The sequence below is a fragment of the Macaca thibetana genome, chromosome 19 (genome assembly GCF_024542745.1).
Source record: "Macaca thibetana thibetana isolate TM-01 chromosome 19, ASM2454274v1, whole genome shotgun sequence".
NCBI classification, from domain to species: Eukaryota; Metazoa; Chordata; class Mammalia; order Primates; family Cercopithecidae; genus Macaca; species Macaca thibetana.
In genome coordinates, this window is record NC_065596.1 from 34,076,738 (window position 1) to 34,096,987 (window position 20,250).

At 50.0% G+C, this 20,250-nt stretch overlaps 1 protein-coding gene across 1 annotated transcript; it reads right to left on the reverse strand.

Moving 5' to 3' along the window:
- Nucleotides 1-2,342: 2,342 nt before the first annotated feature.
- On the reverse strand, nt 2,343-18,786 carry LOC126941687 (cationic amino acid transporter 3-like). Its single transcript, XM_050768353.1, has 13 exons — nt 18,411-18,786; nt 17,257-17,412; nt 16,005-16,182; nt 14,461-14,573; nt 14,085-14,307; nt 13,781-13,920; nt 11,803-11,905; nt 10,797-10,993; nt 9,660-9,826; nt 8,442-8,695; nt 3,559-3,791; nt 2,792-2,893; nt 2,343-2,689 (listed from the first exon to the last, which is right to left on the reverse strand). The coding sequence occupies exons 1-13, from the start codon at nt 18,784-18,786 to the stop codon at nt 2,343-2,345; spliced, it is 2,589 nt and encodes an 862-aa protein (XP_050624310.1).
- Nucleotides 18,787-20,250: the final 1,464 nt, after the last annotated feature.

Here is a 20,250-nt window from a genome sequence, read left to right on the forward strand (position 1 = left end):
ACTAGGGCTTCCAGTACTATGGTGAACAAAAGTGGTGGGAGTGGCGGCTTTGTCTTTTTCCTGTTCTTAAGGAAAATGCTTCCAGCTTTTGCCCATTCAGTACAATGTTGGCTGTATGTTCGCCATAGACAGCTCTTATTATTTTGAGGTATGTTCCTTCAATGCCAAGTTTGTTGAGGGTTTTTATCATAAAGGGATGTTGGATTTTTTTTTTTAATTTTTATTTTTTAAGATGTAGTCTTGCTCTGTTGCCCAGACTGTGGCACAATCTCAGCTCATTGCAACTTTCACCTCCCAGATTCAAGCAATTCTCCTGCCTCAGCCTCCCAAGTAGCTGGGATTACAGGCACACGCCACCATGCCCGGCTTATTTTTGTATTTTTAGTAGAGACAGGGTTTCACCATGTTGGCCAGGCTGGTCTCAAACTCCTGACCTCAGGTGATCCACTCGCCTCGGCCTCCCAAAGTGCTGGGATTATGGGAGTGAGCCACTGCACCCAGCCAGGTGCCAGAATTCTTAACACTGGTTCCTTTTCATCTGGAAACGCTGGCACTTCTGATTTTTGTAATTATTTTCATGCAGATAGAACTTTTTTTTTGTTTCCCTATATTATTATTGTCCCCCTCCCCTTTCCCCTACTCCCTAGGGAGTGTGATTGTAGAGAACGTTGGGTAGGGTTTTTGGCCTTGTTTCTATAGCCCTATGCACTTTTTTTGGCAGGTTCTATTTATTTATTTAGAGATGGAGTCTTGCTCCCGCCACACAGGCTGGAGTGCAATGGTGCCATCTCAGCTCACTGCAACCTCCACATCCCGGGTTCAAGCGTTTCTCCTGCCTCAGCCTCCTGAATGACTGGGATTATAGATGCATGCCACCACACATGGCTAATTTTTGTATTTTTAGTAGAGGCAGGGTTTCACCATGTTGGCCAGGCTGGTCTCAAACTCCTGATCTCAGGCAATCCACCCGCCTTGGCCTCCCAAAAGTGCTGGGATTACAGGCGTGAGCCACCGTGCCCAGCCTTTGGCAGGTTTATATTGGGCTGTGCAGTTCAACCTACAGGCCAGGAGATGGCACTTCAGGTTGAGTGTTGCCTGCGACAGAAGCAGGTGGGCTTGTACCTGATCTTGGTTTTCTGGGAAGTACTGTCTGTTGTTTCAGGTGCTGGGCTGGAGCATGGAGTGCCTGGTGCCATGAGCTTCCTGTTCCCTGGGGTGGGGGACACAGCTGGGCAGAGCTGGAGCCCATAGCTTGCAGAGGAATACCCCAATGATGAGGGCAGGCACCAGGCCTATGAGGGTGGCTAAGAGGAACTCCAGGTGAAATGTGCTGAGGCCTATGTGTAGGGCTGAGGGGTGGGGGGTGAGGACATTGCACCAGCTTCTCATCTAGACTGGCAGGAACATGAATCGTGTCCCGTCACACCCCTATCATGGGGTTCATGGCTCCTAGTTCAGATGCACACTGTACTCCTTTCTTTCTTCTCTTTTTTTTTTTTTTTTTTTTTTGTGAGACAGTCTTGTTCTGTCGCCCAGGCTGGAGTGCGGTGGCATGATCTCAGCTCACTGCAACCTCCGCCTTCTGGGTTCAAGCGATTCTCGTGCCTCGGCCTCCCAAGTAGCTGGGATTACAGGTGCCAGCCACCACGCCTGGCTAACTTTTGTATTTTTAGTAGAGACAGGGTTTCAGCCAAGCTGGACTCCTGACCTCAGGTGATCCACTTGCCTCAGCCTCCCAAAGTCTTGCGATTACAGGCATGAGCCACTGAGCCCAGCCACTGTACTTTTTTTTTTTTTTTTTTGACATGGAGTCTTGCTCTGTCACCCAGACTTGAGTGCAGTGGCACAATATCAGCTCACTGCAACCTCTGCCTCTGGGGTTCAAGCAATTCTCCTGCCTCAGCCTCCCGAGCAGCTGGGATTACAGGCATGTACCACCACACCTGGCTAATTTTTGTATTTTTAGTAGAGATGGGGTTTCACCATATTGGCCAGGCTGGTCTCGAACTTCTGACCTCAAGTGATCCACCCGCCTTGGCCTCCCAAAGTGCTGGGATTACAGGCATGGGCCACATCACCCAGCCAGCACACTGCACTCTTTCCCAGGACCACAGTGTGGTGGAGAGCCTCGGGAAATGCCTGTTTCACGGCTCTCTGTGGAGTGGTTTTGGAGCTGCACATGGTCACTCAGCCTGGTCCAGGGAGATTGAGGGCACACCTGGCCTCTCATGCACTGGCACTGCAGCTTCATGTAACAGGGGCACCACCTCTGGAGCTGTGCAGGTGTGTGTTGTGGTGGTGGCCAGCTGGCTGGGCCTGACCTCAGGCCCTGAGGGAAGTGGTCAGGCACCGGCAGTGTTGGAATGGGGTGGGCAGTTCCCCAGTTCCCTGAGCTCCATGGCCCACTGGAATGCATGTATGAGTCCCAGTGGGGCTGGAATGGAGGTGGGGCTGGCGCAGCATTCAGGTGCTGACTCTGATGGAGAGGGGCGGGCTGGTCCCCGGCTCACTGGCCAACTCTCCAGCGGGTGCAGGCAGGGCACTCTGGCAATAGGAGCCTGGGGGATGATCCCAGGCCTGTTGGATAGGGTTGGCAGATGGGCACTCTCTGGGTCACAGCTGAAATGCCTGGGGGGTGTGGGGGTGAGCACTGGAAGCCAGTAGGTAGTGAGCCCCTCTGGGCAGGAGCCTGCGGTAGACAGTCAGGAGCCACAGGAAAGTTGGGGCCCCAGCCTGAGGGCAGCAGGGGCAGGACCCCAGTGGCAGCCACCACGGAGGGCCTGTCAGTTACCTCTGGGAGTTCCCTGCCAGCGGAATGTGGAGAGGCCACCGACCAGGGTGCTGAGGCTGGGACGGGGTAGCTGTGCTGGGGGCCCAAGCCGGTCAGCCTGGCCTGGCAAGGAGCAGCGGAGGCAGGGCCTACAGCCCATCCATCCTGTCCTCAGCATGATCCTAGCATAACTTCACCATGGGTTCTTTCCGCCCTCTGCATAAAGACAGACCAGGGCATGGCAGGAGAGAAAGAGTTTGATAGACACGAGGCCGGTCATGACACGTGGGAGATGGAGTTCATACTCAAACCATCCAAGGCTCACAGGTTAGGTTTTCAAAGGCAGTTTTGAGGAAGTAAAATCAAAGGCAACTTGGAAGGGGTGGGGGTCCGCAGGTTAAGATGCTTGCTACTGATTAGTTGGGGCAGAGGTGAAATCCTAGGCCTCCTGGGGGCCGATTCGCTCCTAAGTGGGGACACAGGAGCGGGGCTGTTGGTCCAGGTGCAGCCAAGGGTGTCAGACATGCAAAAAAAAAAAAAAAACCTGGAAAGGTATCTGAAAAGACCAAGTGGGGAAGCTGTTTATCTTCCAACGTCTGGAATGTCAGCGCCTTAGCAGGATTCCGGTTCTTCCCCCTGCCTCAGCCTGATGGGCTCCTATTAGCTTTACAAAAGCAGTCGAGTTCAGAGTAAAGCCTATGGTCATTTAAACTGTAGCCTAAATGTCTTCAAAAATTAGCTTGGCCCAACAGCCCAGGATTAATGGAGGGTGAGTTAGCTTAGCTTACTGTTCGCATTTTCCCACTGACAGAACTTTCGCACAGGCGGCTTCACTAGCAGGGGGACAAAGGGCCTGGCCTTCCTTGTTGCTGGGGCTGTGGCAGCTGACACCAGGGTGCTCACGGGGCGTCCAGGGGTCCAAGGCCTGTGGGGTTCCACACGGGCTTGAATGCTGCTCTGCAGACACTCCAGGCTGCCTCCAGCTTGCTCTGGAAGCTCAGGGGGTCCGGGGGGCTCTTCTCTGCCCAGGATTGCAAAAGACTGTGTCAGAAGTGTGGGTCCCTGGCCGGGCATGGTGGCTCACGTCTGTAATCCCAGCACTTTAGGAGGCCACGGCGGGTGGATCACCTGAGGTCAGGAGTTCAAGACCAACATGGAGAAACTCCCTCTACTAAAAATACAAAAAAAAAATTAGCCGGGCATGGTGGCGAGCGCCTGTAATCTCCGCTACCTGGGAGGCTGAGGCAGGAGAATCACTTGAACCCGGGTAGCAGAGGCTGCTGTGAGCCGAGATCACACCAAAGGAAAAAAAAAAAAAAGAAATGTGGGAACCCCAGGGGCTCTCACTCTCACCCTTTCTCTGCATCAGGGAGCTTCCCCCCGCTCCGCTCCAATCCCAGGAGGGCAGCTGCCCAACCTCGCCTGTTCTCCAAGTCCCACCACAGCCCTGGTGAATCCCAGTGTGGGGTCCTGGTCTATGCCCTTGAAGACCGGGCAGTTACCCTGTTTCCTCTCCATGAGAGCAGCATACACTAGCTGTGTCCATCAGCCATCATGAACTGCAACCCACAGTCACATCTGTTAATAGTAAAATATTTTCATACTTTATTTATTTGTATATTTTATATTGATCATGTTAATATTTTATTTTTATATTGATTATATATTAATGCTTTCTGTTGATTAATGTTAACATTTTGGGTATTAGAATTTAGGTATTTTGGGTTAGAATTTCAAGTTATTTTTGCTTTTTTTTTTTCGAGACTCTGTCTCACTCTGTTACCCAGGCTGGAGTGCAGTGGCGTGATCTCGGCTCACTGCAAGCTCCGCCTCCCGGGTTCATGCCATTCTCCCGCCTCAGCCTCTGGAGTAGCTGGGGCTACAGGCGCCTGCCACCACACCTGGCTAATTTTGTTTTTGTATTTTAGTTTCACCGCACCCGGCCTATCTTTGCTTTTTTAATGTGGCTACTAGAAATATTGAAATTACATACTTGGCCAGGCGCGGTGGCTCAGGCCTCTAATCCCAGCACTTTGGGAAGCTGAGGAGGGTGGGTTGCCAGAGGTCAGGAGTTTGAGACCAGCCTGGCCAACATGTTGAAACTAAAAAATACAAAAATTGCCGGGCGTGGTGGTGCATGCCTGTAATTCCAGCTATTCGGGAGGCTGAGTCAAAAGACTCCTTTGAGCCCATGAGGCAGAGGTTGCAATGAGCCAAGATTGCGCCACTGCATTCCAGCCTGAGCAAGGCTTGCTCTGGGCAAGAGCAAGACTGTCTCAAAAAAAAAAAAAAGAAAAAAAAGAAATTACATACTTGATTCTCGTCGTATTTGTTTGAACAGCACCAGTTCTAGATAAAAATGTGGCAGTATTTTTCAAAATCTTTTATTTTGAGACAGTCTCACTCTGTTGCCCAAGCTGTAGTACAGTGGTACAATCTTGGCTCAGTGCAACCTCTACCTCCTGGGTTTAAGCGATAATCCTGTCTCAGCCTCCTGAGTAGCTGGGATTACAGGCATGCACCACCATGCCCAACTAATTTATGTGATTTTAGTAGAGATGAATTTTCACCATGTTGGCCAGGCTGGTCTCCAGTGCTGGAATTACAGACGTAAGCCACCATGCCAGGCCAAAAATCTCCTCCTGTCTATTCCTTTGAGTCAACATTTCCACTTATTACACTTTTTTCTTTTTTGAGATGGATTCTAGCTCTGTCACCCAGGCTGGAGTGCAGTGGTGCAATCTCAGCTCGCTGCAGCTCAACCTTCACCTCCTGGGTTCAAGCAATTCTCTGCCTCAGCCTCCCGAGTAGCTGGGATTACAGGCGCTTGCCATCCTGCCAGACTAATTTTTGTATTTTTAGTACAGACGGGGTTTCACCATCTTAGCCAGGCTGGTCTTGCACTCCTGACCTCCTGATCCACCCACCTTGGTCTCCCAAAGTGCTGGGATTACAGGCGTGAGCCACTGCGCCCAGCCACACCATTTTTATAGCATTAATTTAACTTTCTTCCATGACACAGATACATGGACATTGTCATTTACTCAAGGAACTTCCTGTTATATCCTCAGGATCTGCTTTGTAAAAATTACATTGATCACTGACTTTCTGTGCAGTATGTGGCAAAACCCATGAGGATATTGGAGGAACAATCTACCTTCTCTCTTTTGCCAGACTGGACTCACAGTTATTCAGCTATAATGTAGCAAATGAACTAGACAACTGAAACTTTAAATAAGGACACAAAATGAGAGAGTAAGTGTTTTGACAAAAGTCTCAGGTGAAATCAGGCCAGCTGCCTGCAGGCAGGGACCTTAATGGCAAGACACATCCTGAGTAAACAGGTGGAATGTCGTTGTGCTTCAAGCCATGCCGGGAAACAGAGGAGAAGCCGAGGACAGGAAAGACTGAGGGCATCTGTGGAATTTGCAATTTTACTCAGGATGTCAGGTTAAGTCTTGCTGAGAATGTGACTTTCAGTAAAGATCAGATACAAGTCTCTTAGAAGATGCCAGAGAAAATCTGTTTAAAGTAAACATGATGGCCGGGCACGCTGGCTCACGCCTGGAATCTCAGCACTTTGGGAGGCGGAGGCAGGAGGATGGCTTGAGCTCAGGAGTTTGAGACCAGCCTGGGCAACATGGTGAAACTCCATCTCTACTATAAATACAAAAATTACCCTGGTGCGGTGCTGCATGCCTGTATTCCCAGCTACTCGGGAGGCTGAGACAGGAGGATCACTTGAGGCCAGGAGTTCCAGACCACACCCGGCTATTTTTTTTTTTTTTTGAGATGAGTTTCATTTTTGTTGCCCAAGCTGGAGTGCAATGGCACGATCTCAGCTCACTGCAACCTTCGCTTCTGGGTTCAAGCAATTCTCCTGCCTCAGCCTCCCAAGTAGCTGGGATTACAGGCACCTGCCACTGCACCCCAGTTAATTGTCTGTATCTTTAGTAGAGACGGGGTTTCACCACGTTGGCCAGGCCTGACCTCAGATGGTCCACCCACCCTGGCCTCCTAAAGTGCTGGGATTACAGGCATGAGCCACCACACTTGGCCATTTTCAATGTTTTCACCACAAAAAAAATGGTATGTAAGGTAATGAATATGTTAATCAACATGATTTAGCAATTCCACAATGTATACATATTTCCAAGTATCATGTACAGCATAAACATAGACAATTTTAATACATACAATATATGCAATTGTACATCATAAACATACACAATTTTTATTTGTCAATTTTTTTTAAAATGTAAGTTTTTAAAGTTATTTTGGCTAGGCACAGTGGCTCAGGCCTGTAATCTCAGCACTTTGGGAGGCTGAGGCAGGTGGATCACTTGAGATCAGGAGTTCAAGACCAGTTGGCCAACATGGTGAAACCCCGTGTCTACTAATAACAATTAGCCGGGCACAGTGGCACGTGCCTGTAATCCCAGCTACTCTGGAGGCTGACGCAGGAGAATCACTTGAACCCAGGAGGCGGAGATTGCAGTGGGCCAAGATCACACCACTGCACCCCAGCCTGGGCGACAGAGCGAGACTGTCTCAAAAAGAAAAAAAAATAATAATAATAATAAAGTTACTTTGTTAAGCTGGGCATAATGAGGTGCCTGTAGTCCCAGCTACTCGGAAGACTGAGGCAGGAGGATCACTTGAGCCCAGGAGTTCAAGTTCCGCCTGGGCAACAGAGCAAGTCCTCATCTCTATAACAAACAAACAAACAAAAAACAAAATAAAGTTTTTAAAAAAGCATTTGCTCACTGGCAATGCACATGGGGCTTTAAATGCATCCCACCTTCACACTCGGCAGAGCTTCACTCTCCCTTCATACAGAGGACACCTCCAGTGGACTGGCCCATCCCTTTTCTGTGGTTAAACTAGTTCAGCGAGGGACTAGGGATGTTTTCGTGAGGAGTCTGGAGCTTGACGCAGGTGGCTGTTGATCGTTCTCCAAGCTGTGTCGGATCCCATATCCAAAATATACAGCAAATCCTAACAGGGAAATGAGACAATGAGAGGAAATGTAGTCACCCCTTCCCTTATAAATGCCCTATAGCGATTATACTGTGGTCTGTTTATTTGGAGGTTTTCTTGTTTCTTTTATTTAGAGATAGAGCTTCGCTCTGTTGCCCAGGCTGGAGTGCAGTGGCATGATCATGGCTCACTGCAGCCTCGATCTCCCGGGTTCAAGCAATCCTCCCACTTCAACCTTCAGAATAGATAGTGACTACAGGCGGGTGCCACTGTGCCCGGCTAATTTTTTTTTTTTTTTTTTTTGAGACAGAATCTTACTCTGTCACCCAGGCTGGAGTGCAGTGGCACAATCTGGGCTCCTGTCACCTGGGCTGGAGTGCAATGGCATGATCTTGACTCACTGCAACCTCCGCCTCCCAGGTTCAAGTGATTCTCATGTCTCAGCCTCCTAAGTAGGTGGGATTACAGGGACCTGCCACCACATCCGGCTACTTTTTTGTATTTTTAGTAGAGAGGAGGTTTCACCATGTTGGCCAGACTGTTCTTGAACTCCTGATCTTAGGTGATCCACCTGCCTCGGCCCCCTGAAGTGCAGGGATTATAGGCGCGAGCCACTGTGTGCGGCCAGTTTTTAATTTTGGTAGAGATGGAGTCTCGCCATGTTGCCCAGGCTGGTCTGGAGCTCCTGGTCTCAAGCAATGCTCCTGCCTTCATCTCCTGAGTAGCTGGGACTACAGGCACAGCCCACACTGTCAGCCTGAGACAGATGTAGGGAAAGGTTGCGGGAAGAGTGTTGGACACCCAAGAGGCCTCTTTTTTTCCAGGAAGCCACTCACCAATCAACATCCAGACTCCAAATTGGGCCCAGGTCTCAGTGGTCATCTGCATCATCAGATAAACATTCACAGAGATGCTGACCAACCGGAGGACAGGCAACAGGGGGACCTGCAGGCAAAGAGTTAACACTGAGCACACCACAAATGTCTGCAAGGGACCCTTAGCCCAAGGGGCAGGAAGACCACAGCTCTGTTCCAGTTGCATATTCAATGCCTATTCTTTTTTTTGTTTGTTTTTTTGTGTGTTTTTTGTTTTTTGTTTTTGAGACAGAGTCTCGCTCTATCACCCAGGCTGGAGTGCAGTGGCATGATCTTGGCTGAATGCAATCTCCGCCTCCTGGGTTCAAGTGATTCTCCTGCTTCAGCCTCCTGAGTAGCTGGGATTACAGGCACGCACCACCATGCTTGGCTAATTTTTGTATTTTTTTTTTTTTTTTTTTTTGAGACAGAGTCTCGCTCTGTCACCCAGGCTGGAGTGCAGTGGCGCGATCTCGGCTCACTGCAAGCTCCGCCTCCTGGGTTGACGCCATTCTCCTGCCTCAGCCTCCCGAGTAGCTGGGACTACAGGCACCCGCCACCACGCCCGGCTAGTTTTTTTGTATTTTTATTAGAGACGGGGTTTCATCATGTTAGCCAAATGGTCTCAATCTCCTGACCTCGTGATCCGCCCGTCTCAGCCTCCCAAAGTGCTGGGATTACAGGCGTGAGCCACTGCGCCTGGCCTAATTTTTGTATTTTTAGTAGAACCGGGATTTCACCATGTTGGTCAGGCTGTTCCCGAACTCCTGGCCTCAAGCAATCCACCCGCCTCGGCCTCCCTAAGTGCTGGGATTACAAGTGTGAGCCACCTCACCTGGCTCAATGCCTGTTCCGAGTGGGTATCCCATTGGGTGTTCTGGAAGAAACAGGTTTTGGGAAGTACCGATAGGTGGGGGCTGGAGGGGATGTCCATGAACACTCCATTGGTTTTAGCAACTGCCCTTTTTTCCCCTGGTCCTGTAGAGTAGTTAGAGCTTGAGGCCTGCAGAGTCCACCGACTCAGGAGGGTGGTGTGGGGACATAAGGTCACCTACCTTGAAGTAGAGAGGAGTGTTGCTCTGGGGCTGTCTCCAGATGGTGAAAGTGAATCCTGCAACGAGCACCAGCAGTAGCACAGCAGCTGTGACGTAGATCGGCTCTCCAGAGAACAGGCGTTTGGGCCAATGGGCCAGTACCAGGCAGAGCATGGTCAGCAGGACAACTGGAAAAGGGTCAAGGTTGGGGAGAGCAAGTTCAACTCCAGAAGCTAAATAAGTGAAGATCTTGGGCCACGTCCTATCTCCCAAACCACACATATATATGTGTATATATGTGTGTGTGTGTGTGTGTGTGTGTGTCCCAGCCTCCCCAGTAAGGACTACAGGCACGTGCCAGCACAACCAAATAATGTTTATTTTTTTAGATGTATTTTCACTCTTGTTGCCCAGGATGGAGTGCAGTGGCACAATCTTGGCTCACTGCAACCTTTGCCTCCTGGGTTCAAGTGATTCTCCTGCCTCAGCCTCCCGAGTAGCTGGGATCACAGGTACCTGCCACCACGCCCAGCTAATTTTTGTGTTTTTAGTAGAGATGGGGTTTCGCCATGTTGGCCAGGCTGGTCTCAAACTCCTGACCTTGTGATCCGCGCTCCCCTCGGCCTCCCCAAGTGCTGGGATTACAGGTGTGAGCCACTGCGCCCAACCTAATTTTTTGTATTTTTAGTAGAGACAGGGCTTCACCATGTTGGCCAGGCTGGTCTCAAACTCCTGACCTCAAGTGATCCACTCACCTCAGACTTCCAAAGCGAGCCACCACACCCAGCCTAAACTTTTTATTTCATATATGTATTTGTGTGTGCATATATGTGTGTGTGCACATATATATATATATATATGGTTTTTTGTTTTTTTGAGACGGGATCTCACCCCATTGCCCAGACTATAGTGCAGTGGTGTGATCTTGACTCACTGAAGCCTCGACTGCCCAGGCTCAAGCAGTCGCTCCTCCGCAGCCTCCCAAAGTGCTAGGATTCCATGTGTAAGCCACCGTGCCCGGCCAAAAGTGCCCCTACTAAGAAAGGCCACCATAAATTCAAGACTCCTTTCAACTACCAAAGCCACACACTCCCTACCCGGCCCCCTGCCCCTTCCTATCAGGTTCAAAACACCCCGCAGAGAAACCCCACTGCTCACCAAGCGGAAAGGCACATCCATAGACGGTGCGGCCAGATCTCGGGGTGGGGATGGCGCTGACAGGGCTCCACAGACTCGTCGGAGTGCTGGACGCTTCAGGAACACGTTCTGGGCATTTCGCTTTGGGTACAGAATTCATCTCAACTACTTCCTCCTTCGGCTTCTCATTCTTGCTGAAATTCTGGTCTGGCTGGTACCTGAATCAGAGAGAGGAGGGCAAGACTAACCCATGTCCCTGTTCATCCAACATCAGAGAGCCTAATACACCCACGGTAGCTCCCACGTATCCGAGTTTCATCTACCCGTGTCCACTACAGCCCAAAAATAATACATGGAAAAGTCCAGCAGTAATTCGTAAGTTTTCTTTTCTTTTTTATTCACTCTGTCACCCAGGCTGGAGTGCAGTGGCACAATCTCGGCTCCCTGCAACCACCTCCGCCTCCCAGGTTCAAGCAATCTCCTGCCTCAGCCTCCTGAGTAGCTGGGATTACAGGAGACCACCACCACGCCCAGCTAATTTTTGTATTTTTAGTAGATACCAGGTTTCACCATGTTGGCCAAGCTGGTCTCAAACTCCTGACCTCAAGTGAGCCACCTGTCTCGGCCTCCCAAAGTTCAGGGATTACAGGCGTGAGCCGTCGCGCCCCACCGTAATTCGTAAGTTTTCAATTGTGTGCAGCTTCAAGTAGCAGCATTCCACGCTCCCCACGCCCAGGATGTAAATCATCCTTTTGTCCAGTGTGTCCCTGCTGTGAACGCTACCGGCCGTGTTAAATCACTTTAGACATCTGAGTTATGGATGGGAAAATGATCATATATAGGGACTGGTACTATCCGCGGTTTCGGGCACGGGCTGAGGGTCTTGGAACGTGTCCTCCGTGGATAAGCAGGGGCTACTGTACTCCCCCCACTCCTGTATGTGTAGCAATGCACCGAGGGCCAGGAGGCAGGCAGAGGAGGGCTGGGAACCCCATCAATCTTCACGTGTCTAGGACCCCAGTCTCACCTGAGGACAAGAACAGAAAAGGCCACCAAGGAGTAAGCAAGCATAGTCCCGATGGACGAGAGGTTCACAAGGTCACTGAGCTCAAACAGGAAAGCCATGATTGCTACAGTCAGGGCACAAAACCCGGTAAGTTCCAATGTTCTACAGCATTAGAGGGTGACTGTCGTTAACAATTTATAAGAGCTGGAAAAGCACTTTGGGAGGCTGAGGCAGGCAGATCACCTGAGGTCGGTCAGGAGTTCAAGACCATCCTGGCCAACATGGTGAAACCTCATCTCTAATACAAAAATTAGCCGGGCGTGGTAGCACGTGCCTGTAATCCCAGCTACTCCAGAGGCTCAGGCAGGAGAATTGCGTGGACCTGGGAGACGGAGGTTGCAGTGAGCTGAGATCGTGCCACTGCACTACAGCCTGGGCTACAGAGCGAGATTCTGTCTCCAAAAAAAAAAAAAAGAAAATGAGAGATGGAAAAATAGGTTTTCAGTGTTCCCAATGCAAGGAAATAATCAATGTTTGAAGTGATGGTTGTGGTATTACCTTGATTTGATTATTACATCTTGTATACATGTATGGAAATATCATACTGTACCCCATGAATATGTACAATTATTGTGTTAATCAATACTAGGAATGTGGCCAGGTGCGGGGGCTCATGCCTGTAATCTCAGCACTTAGGGAGGCCCAGGCGGGGGGACTGCTTGAGCCCAGAGCTTCCACATCAGCCTGGGCAACATAGTGAGACCCCCACCTCTACAAAATTTAAATATTAGCTGAGTGTGGTGCCACTGTACACTGGCATGGGTGAGAGTGAGATCTTGTCTCAACAACAACAAAAGTTAGATTATGTACATTTTCCTTAAATTTTTTTTTCTTTCTTTCTTTTTTTTTTTTTGAGACGGAGTCTCGCTCTGTTGCCCAGGCTGGAGTGCAGTGGCCGGATCTCAGCTCACTGCAAGCTCCACCTCCTGGGTTCACGCCATTCTCCTGCCTCAGCCTCCTGAGTAGCTGGGACTACAGGTGCCCGCCACCTCGCCCGGCTAGTTTTTTTTTGTATTTTTTAGTAGAGACGGAGTTTCACCATGTTTGCCAGGATGGTCTCGATCTCCTGACCTCATGATCCACCTGTCTTGGCCTCCCAAAGTGCTGGGATTACAGGCGTGAGCCACCGCGCCTGGCCCTTTCTTTTCTTTAAAAACAGGAATCATCGTACCTCACTGCAGCCCTAACCTGCTGCGCTCAAGCCATCCTCCCACCTCAGCCTCCCGAGTAGCTGGGACTACAGGTGTACCACCACACCCAGCTAATTTTTTGTTTGTTTGTTTGAGATGGAGTCTCGCTCTGTTGCCCAGGCTGGAGTGCAGTGGCATGATCTCAGCTCACAGCAAGCTCCGCCTCCCACAGCCAGCTAATGGTTAAAAGTTTTTTTGCAGAGACAAAAAAATGATCTCAGGGTCTGGCTCTGTTGCCCAGGCTGGTCTCAAATTCCTGGGCTCAAGTGATTCTGCCTTGGCCTCCCAAAGTACGGGCGTTACAGGCATCAGCCACTGCACCCTGCCTTTATTTTATTTTATTTTTTATTTTATTTTATTTTATCTTATCTTATCTTATCTTATGTTATCTTATTTTATTTTATTTTATTTTATTTTATTTTATTTTATTTTATTTTGAGACAGGGTCTTGCTTTGTCACCCAGGCTGGAGTGCAGTGGCGTGACCTCGGCTCACTGCAGCCTCAACCTCCTGGGCTCAAGCGATCCTCCCACCTCAGCCTCCCAAAGTGCTGGGATTATAAGCATGAGCCACTGAGCCCAGTCCCATTTTCCTGTTAAACTTTTTATTAAATAAACTTTTGTAATAGACAAAAATTTTTTTTTAATTAATGAATAATAATAAAAGTGAAAATGGATGGGCTGTAGGAGAAGATGAGGAACTAACGCATAGAAAACGGATGAAAGAAAGCCTGAATTCTGGGCCTTTACCTGCAACGGTCCCGGAAACAACAGTGGCCACCACAGGGGTGCTGGTGCGGGTGTGGATCTGGGCGAGTCCACGGAAAAGGAGCCCGTCCTCGGCCATCGAGTAGAGCACGCGAGGCACGGGGAACATGACACCCAGGAGGCTGCATGCAGGAGAAAATGGGAACACGCATGGGGACTCAGGAAGCAAGAGGGACTGGGGCTTCCGCTCCATCACCTCTGTGGGTGAAGCGTCTCCTCCCTTTACACAAGGCCCAGGACACCCGAGAACCAGACAGCAGACAGGGAGAGAGCGTCCAGCATTGACCTGGAGGACGGGGCACAGAGGGTGCCGACGGCCACAGCATATCTGATGGGGGCCCATCCAATGTGGACAAAAGCCTCCGGCAAGGGGTTCTCGGGACATATCAGGTAGTAGGGCACCATGAGGGTGAGCGCCGCTGAGACACCAAAATAGGCCAAGAAGCAGATGAAGATCGAGGTCACGACGCCCAAGGGGATGGAGCGGTGAGGGTGGAGGGCTTCTTCTCCTGCAGGACAGGGCCAGGAAAACGCACAGAACGAGGGTGCGAAACCCTCTTCCCTGTTCCCCATCCGAGAGAAGGGTAGCCTTTAATGAAACCTGTGCCCAGCGGCAGCCCAAACTGTGCCCAACCCCCGATGAGACAGAACGACCGTGTTACCTGTGGTGGCGATGCCATCAAAACCCACAAACGCAAAGAAACACGTAGCTGCTCTGTGGAGAATCCCGCCAAAGCCAAAAGGCACAAACCCGCCAGAGCCCAGTGAGCCCAAGCTGCGGGGAGAGAAGGAACAAGAAACATTGGTAAGGTGTGCAGCTGTCTTTCTGGGACGACTCAGTTAACTCCAACTGCTCAGTTAATTCCACAAGCCCTGGACCTCCACTGCCTTCCCCGCGCCCCGTCATCCGGCTCCGTCAGCCCAGATTCCCCCTGTTCCCACAATAGTCCAGGTTCTGCACCCCAGCCCCCACTCCTGTGTCCAAGAGGGCACCTCTGGCCAGTTGCAATGGCTCACGCCTATAATCCCAGCACTTTGGGAGGCTGAGTCAGGTGGATCTTGAGCCCAGAGGCTGAGACCAGCCTGGGCAACATGGCAAAACCCCATCTCTACAAAAAATTAAAAACTTAGCTAGGTGCGGTGGTGCACACCTATAGTCCTAGCTACTCTAGATGATCGCTTGAGCCTGGGAGGCAGAGGCTGCAGTGAGCCATGATCATGCTAAAGCACTCCAGCCTGAGGGACAGAGCAAGACCCTGTTTCAAAAAATAAAAATAAATTTTAGGCTAGGAGCAGTGAGTGGTTCACACCTGTAATCCCAGCACTTTGAGAGGCTAAGGTGGGCAGATCACCTGAGGTCAGGAGTTTGAGACCAGCCTGGCCAACATGGCGAAACCCCATCTCTACTAAAAAAAAAAACAAAAAAAACAAAAAAAACAAATTGGCCAGGTGTGGTGGCAGGTTAATCCCAGATACTCAGGAGGCTGAAGCAGGAGAATTGCTTGAACCCGGGAGGTAGAGGTTGCAGTGAACCAAGATTGTGCCACCGAACTTTAGCCTGGGCAACAGAGCGAGACTCTGTCTCAAAAAATAAAAATAAAAATAAATTTTAAAATAAAAAAACAGGCCAGGCACAGTGGCTCACACCTGAAATCCTAGCACTTTGGGAGGCAGAGGTGGGCAGATCACTTGAGGTCAGGAGTTCGAGACCAGCCTGGCCAACATGGTAAAACCCCATCTCTTATTAAAAATACAAAAATTAGCCGAGCGTGGTGGCAAGCGCCTGTAATCCTAGCTACTCGGAGGCTGAGGCAGGAGAATTGCTTGAACCCGGGAGGCAGAGGTTGCAGTGAGCCGAGATCGTGCCACTGCACTCCAGCCTGGGTGATAAGAGCGAGACTCCATTTTAAAAAAATAAATAAAATAAAATTTAAAAAAATTTTTTTTTTTTTTTGAGATGGAGTCTCACTCTGTCAGTGGTGCGATCTCAGCTCACTGCAACCTCTGCCCCCCAGTTAAAGCAATTCTCCTGCCTCAGCCTCCCAAGTAGCTGGGACTACAGGCATGTCTCAAATAAATAAATAAATAAATAAGTATAAAATAAATAAATATAAAATAAATATAAATAAATAAATATAAGTAAATATAAATTAAAATAAAAATTAAAAAAATAATTTAAAAAAAAACACACACAGTGTGCCCTCACCTGTGGGTGTCGTTGGACCCCAGCCCGGCCCGTTTGTAGTCGGCGTCTGTGAGCTGCCAGTCGTGCAGATCTCCCTTGATGAAGCCGGAGACGACGACGCAGCTCAGAACCAAGAGGTTCACACCTGTGAAGACTTTGGAAACCCAGGCTGACTCCCGAGCTCCCAGAGCCAGCACTCCTGTAGCGAACATGGAACATCCGGAATAAGTAAGCTCACGGAGACAGAAGGCAGATCCGTGGTCGCCAGGGGCCAAAGGGAATGAGGAACGACTGCCTAAGGGGTGCAGGGTTTCCCGTAGGGGTGACAAAAACCTTTCCCAACTAGGTGGAAGTAGCGGCTGCACAATGTTATGAATGTACTAAATCCCACTGAACTGCAGGTTTCAAAATGGTTCATTTCAGGCCGGGCGCGGTGGCTCACACCTGTCATCCCAGCACTTTGGGAGGCCGAGGCAGGCGGATCCCGAGGTCAGGAGATCGAGACCATCCTGGCTAACACGGTGAAACCCCGTCTCTACTAAAAATACAAAAAATTAGCTGGGCTTGGTGGCGCGCACCTGTTGTCCCAGCTACTCAGGAGGCTAAGGCACGAGAATCACTTGAACCCAGGAGGTGGAGGTTGCAGTGAGCTGAGACTGCACCACTGCACTCCAGCCTGGGCAACAGAGCAAGACTCAGTCTCGGGAAAAAAAAAAAAAAAACAACTAAACTAAAAATAAAAAATGAAATAAAATGATTGATTTTAGTGTGGAGTCCCAGCTACCTGGGAGGCTGAGATGGGAGGATCACTTGAGCTCACTTGAGCCCAGGAGTCCGAGGCTGCAGTGAGCCATGATTGTGTCAGTGCATTTCAGCCTGGGAAACAGAGAGACTCTGCCTTAAAAAAAAAAAAAAAAAAAAAAAACTGTTCTAAGTAGAGAGGAAGAAACTTCTCTAAGTCAGTGGTTCTCAGCTTCTGATTGTCCTAATTTGGGGCTGGGTACCCCTGGCATCCCATGGGTAGAGGTCAGGGATGCTGCTCAATGCCCTGTAATGCACAGGGTGGCCCCCGTGACAAAGAATCACGTGCCCCAGGATGTTAATGCCAACGTGTGGAAACAGTGGTCCCAGTCTTACCTGCCTGTGATTCCCATCATAGGTTCTTCCTTCTGGTTTTCTAATACCCACCACCATTGCCTCCTCCCCCAAGCCTTTCCCACCCCCTTCCTCCTCCATGCCCCCTCACCCCATCTATCTCTGACCCCCGCCTCACCAGTGAGGACCAACACCAGGCCCAGCGCAAAAAAGTCTGGATACTTGGCCAGAACTTGAGGCACATGCAGAGAAATGCCCTGCAGGGCAGGGGAGATGTGATTCCCGATCAGGCTGTCAAACGCAAAACTCCAGGCCTTGGCCACGCTGGCGGCACCTGCAGTGGCAGAAGGAGGAATGTGCATTTATGAACATGTGCTGAACCCTGACCATGTGCCATGTGCGATCTCGGCTCACTGCAACCTCCACCTCCCGGGTTCAAGTGATTCTCCTGCCTCAGCCTCCCAAGTAGCTGGGATTACAGGCACTTGCCACCACGCCCAACTAATTTTTGTATTTTTAGTACAGATGGGGTTTCATCATGTTGGCCACTCTGGTCTCGAACTCCTGACCTCAAGTAATCCACCCACTTCGGCCTCCCAAAGTGCTGCAATTACAGACGTGAGTCACTGCGCCCAGCCAGGGATAAATCATTTTTAAAAGAAAAAGGGAAAAGAAAAATACCTAATCTCAAAAAAAGTCTTTTGATGGGATGGGGAGGAGTAGCAGAAAAAGAAAAAGAAGAATAAAATAGGCCAAGCGTGCTGGCTCATGCCTGTGAGAGGCCAAGGCAGACGGATCACCTGAGGTCAGGATTTCGAGACCAACCTGGCCAACATGGCAAAACCCCGCCTCTACTAAAAATACAAAAATTAGCTGGGCTTAGTGGTGCATGCCTGTAATCCCAGCTACTTGGAAGGCTGAGGCAGGAGAATCGCTTGAACCTGGGAGGTGGGGGTTGCAGTGAGCTGAGATCACGCCACTGCACTCTAGCCCGAGTGACAGAGTAAGCCTCCGTCTCAAAAAAAAAAAAAAAAAAAAATGGTGGGGGAATGAGTTTGTGGCACGCATCTCCCCCAAATCTACAAGAACCCTATCCCGTACATCCCACAGTTCCCATCTCCTCTTATTGTTCAATCCCGGAAGGGAAGCAGAATGAGACTTCGTAAAGGGCATCTGGGCCTTTTCCTGCCACCATTAGCCACCCTCCCTCCCACAAGGTGGATAAACAAAGCGAGTCTGAAGGCCACCATGGCTCCCCCAGCTCCCCCCTCCCTATGCAGATCCTAATTCCTTTGTGTTTCCCACACCTCCCTCCGTGCCCCATCATCTCACCGATGACGTAGGAGAGTAAGAGGTTCCAGCCAGTAATGAAAACCACCAGTTGACCCACTGTGACGTAAGTGTAGAGATAGGCGGAACCGGAGCATGGCACCCGGGCCCCAAACTCCGCATAGCAGAGTCCAGACAACATAGAAGTCAGGGCCGCCACCAAGAAGCAGATGACGATGGCCGGTCCAGCTTTCTCTTTGGCCACTTCTCCGGCTAGGACATACACGCCCGCTCCCAGGGTGCTGCCCACACCCAAGGCCACCAGATCCAGGGTCTTCAGACAACGAGACAAGCGATGCTCAGAGACCCCCTGGCCCAGCTGCAGGGGCCGGCTACGCATCAGCTTCCCACCAAATTGGCGAATATTCTGCCAGACCATCTGAGATGGAGTTGAGGAGGGCGCTAAGATCTGCAGAGAACACAAGACAGAAGGCCACTCAGAGAGAAAGCCACGAAGACTATTTGTACCACTTTGGCCCTGGGAATCAGGTTTAGAACCAGCTCCTCTGAACAGTGCAGTTCTGGGAAGAGCAGGTAGTGAAAAACATTCTGGGCAAATCATCCATCTCTGAACCTCGCGGCCTTCAAATGTAAACAGGAACTTTAATACTTTTCAAAGTTACATGGCTGGGCGGGATGGCTCACGCCTGTAAATCCCAGCACTTTGGGAGCCCGAGGTGGGAGGATTGCTTGAGCCAAGGAGTTCGACACCAGCCTGGGCAACATAGTGAGACCCCCATCTCAAGGAAAAAAAAAAACTAAAAGTTACTGGAAGAGTTTCTTCTTTAAAGAGATGCAAACAAAAGCTTCCAGTATGGTGCCAGCACACAAGACATAGGAGCTGTGTAATTGATATAATTGGAGTTAATTGGCCGGGCGCAGTAGCTCACGCCTGTAATCTCAGCACTTTGGGAGGCTGAGGCGAGTGGATCACTTGAGGTCAGGAGTTTGAGAACAGCCTGACCAACATGGTGAAACTCCGTCTCTACTAAAAATATAAAAATTAGCCAGGCGCAGTGGCACGCGGCTGTAATTCCAGCTACTCAGGAGGCTGAGACAGGAGAATTGCTTGAACCCGGGAGGCGGAGGTTGTGGTGAGCCGAGACCATGCCACCGCACTTCAGCCTGAGTGACAGAGTGAGATTCCGCCTCAAAAAAAGAAAAAAAAAAAAAAAGAGAGGAGACGGGGTGAGGGAAGGGAAGGGGAGAAAGGGAGTGAGCGAGAGAGAGAAAGAGAGAAAGAAAGAAAGAAAGAGAAAGAAGAAAGAAAGAAAAAAGAAAGAAAGAGAGAAAAGGAAAGGAAGAAAGAAAGAAAAGCAAGGCACAAGAAGACAAATACTGTATGATTCTACTTGCATGAGGAATCTGGAGTAGTGAAACTCAGAGACACAAAGCTGGCTACCAAGGGCTGGCGTAGAGGGATGGAACAGAGGGATGTTTAATGGACATAGTTTTCAGTTTTGCAACATGAAAAACTTCTGGATTTTGCTGCAAACTTAAAACTGCTCTGAAAACAATAGTTGCAGACTGGGTGTAGCGACTCATGCCAGTAATCCCAGCACTGTGGGAGGCTGAGGTGGGTGGATCACTTGAGATCAGGAGTTTGATACCAGCCTGAGCAACGTAGTGAGACCCTGTCTCTACAAAAATAAGTAATTTTTTAAATTAGCCGGGCGTGGTGGTGCATGCCTGTAGTTCCAGCGACTGGGGAGGCTGAGGCAAGAGGATTTCTTGAACCAAGGGGGTGGAGGCCGCATTGGGTAGTGATAGCACCACTGCATTCCAGCATAGGCAGCAGGGCAAGGCCTTCTCTCAGCAAATAAATGAACAAAGAAAATACAAA

Bases quoted from the DNA above. Each gene is read 5' to 3' on its own strand.
- LOC126941687 (XM_050768353.1), bottom strand. From the start codon at position 18,786: ATGGTCTGGCAGAATATTCGCCAATTTGGTGGGAAGCTGATGCGTAGC. The intron at 8,696-9,659 runs GTAGGTGACCTT...CTTTGCCTGCAG, and splicing joins ACACTCCTCTCTACTTCAAG to GTCCCCCTGTTGCCTGTCCT. The intron at 2,894-3,558 runs GTAAGCTAAGCT...GCTCCTTGCCAG, and splicing joins TCAGTGGGAAAATGCGAACA to GCCAGGCTGACCGGCTTGGG.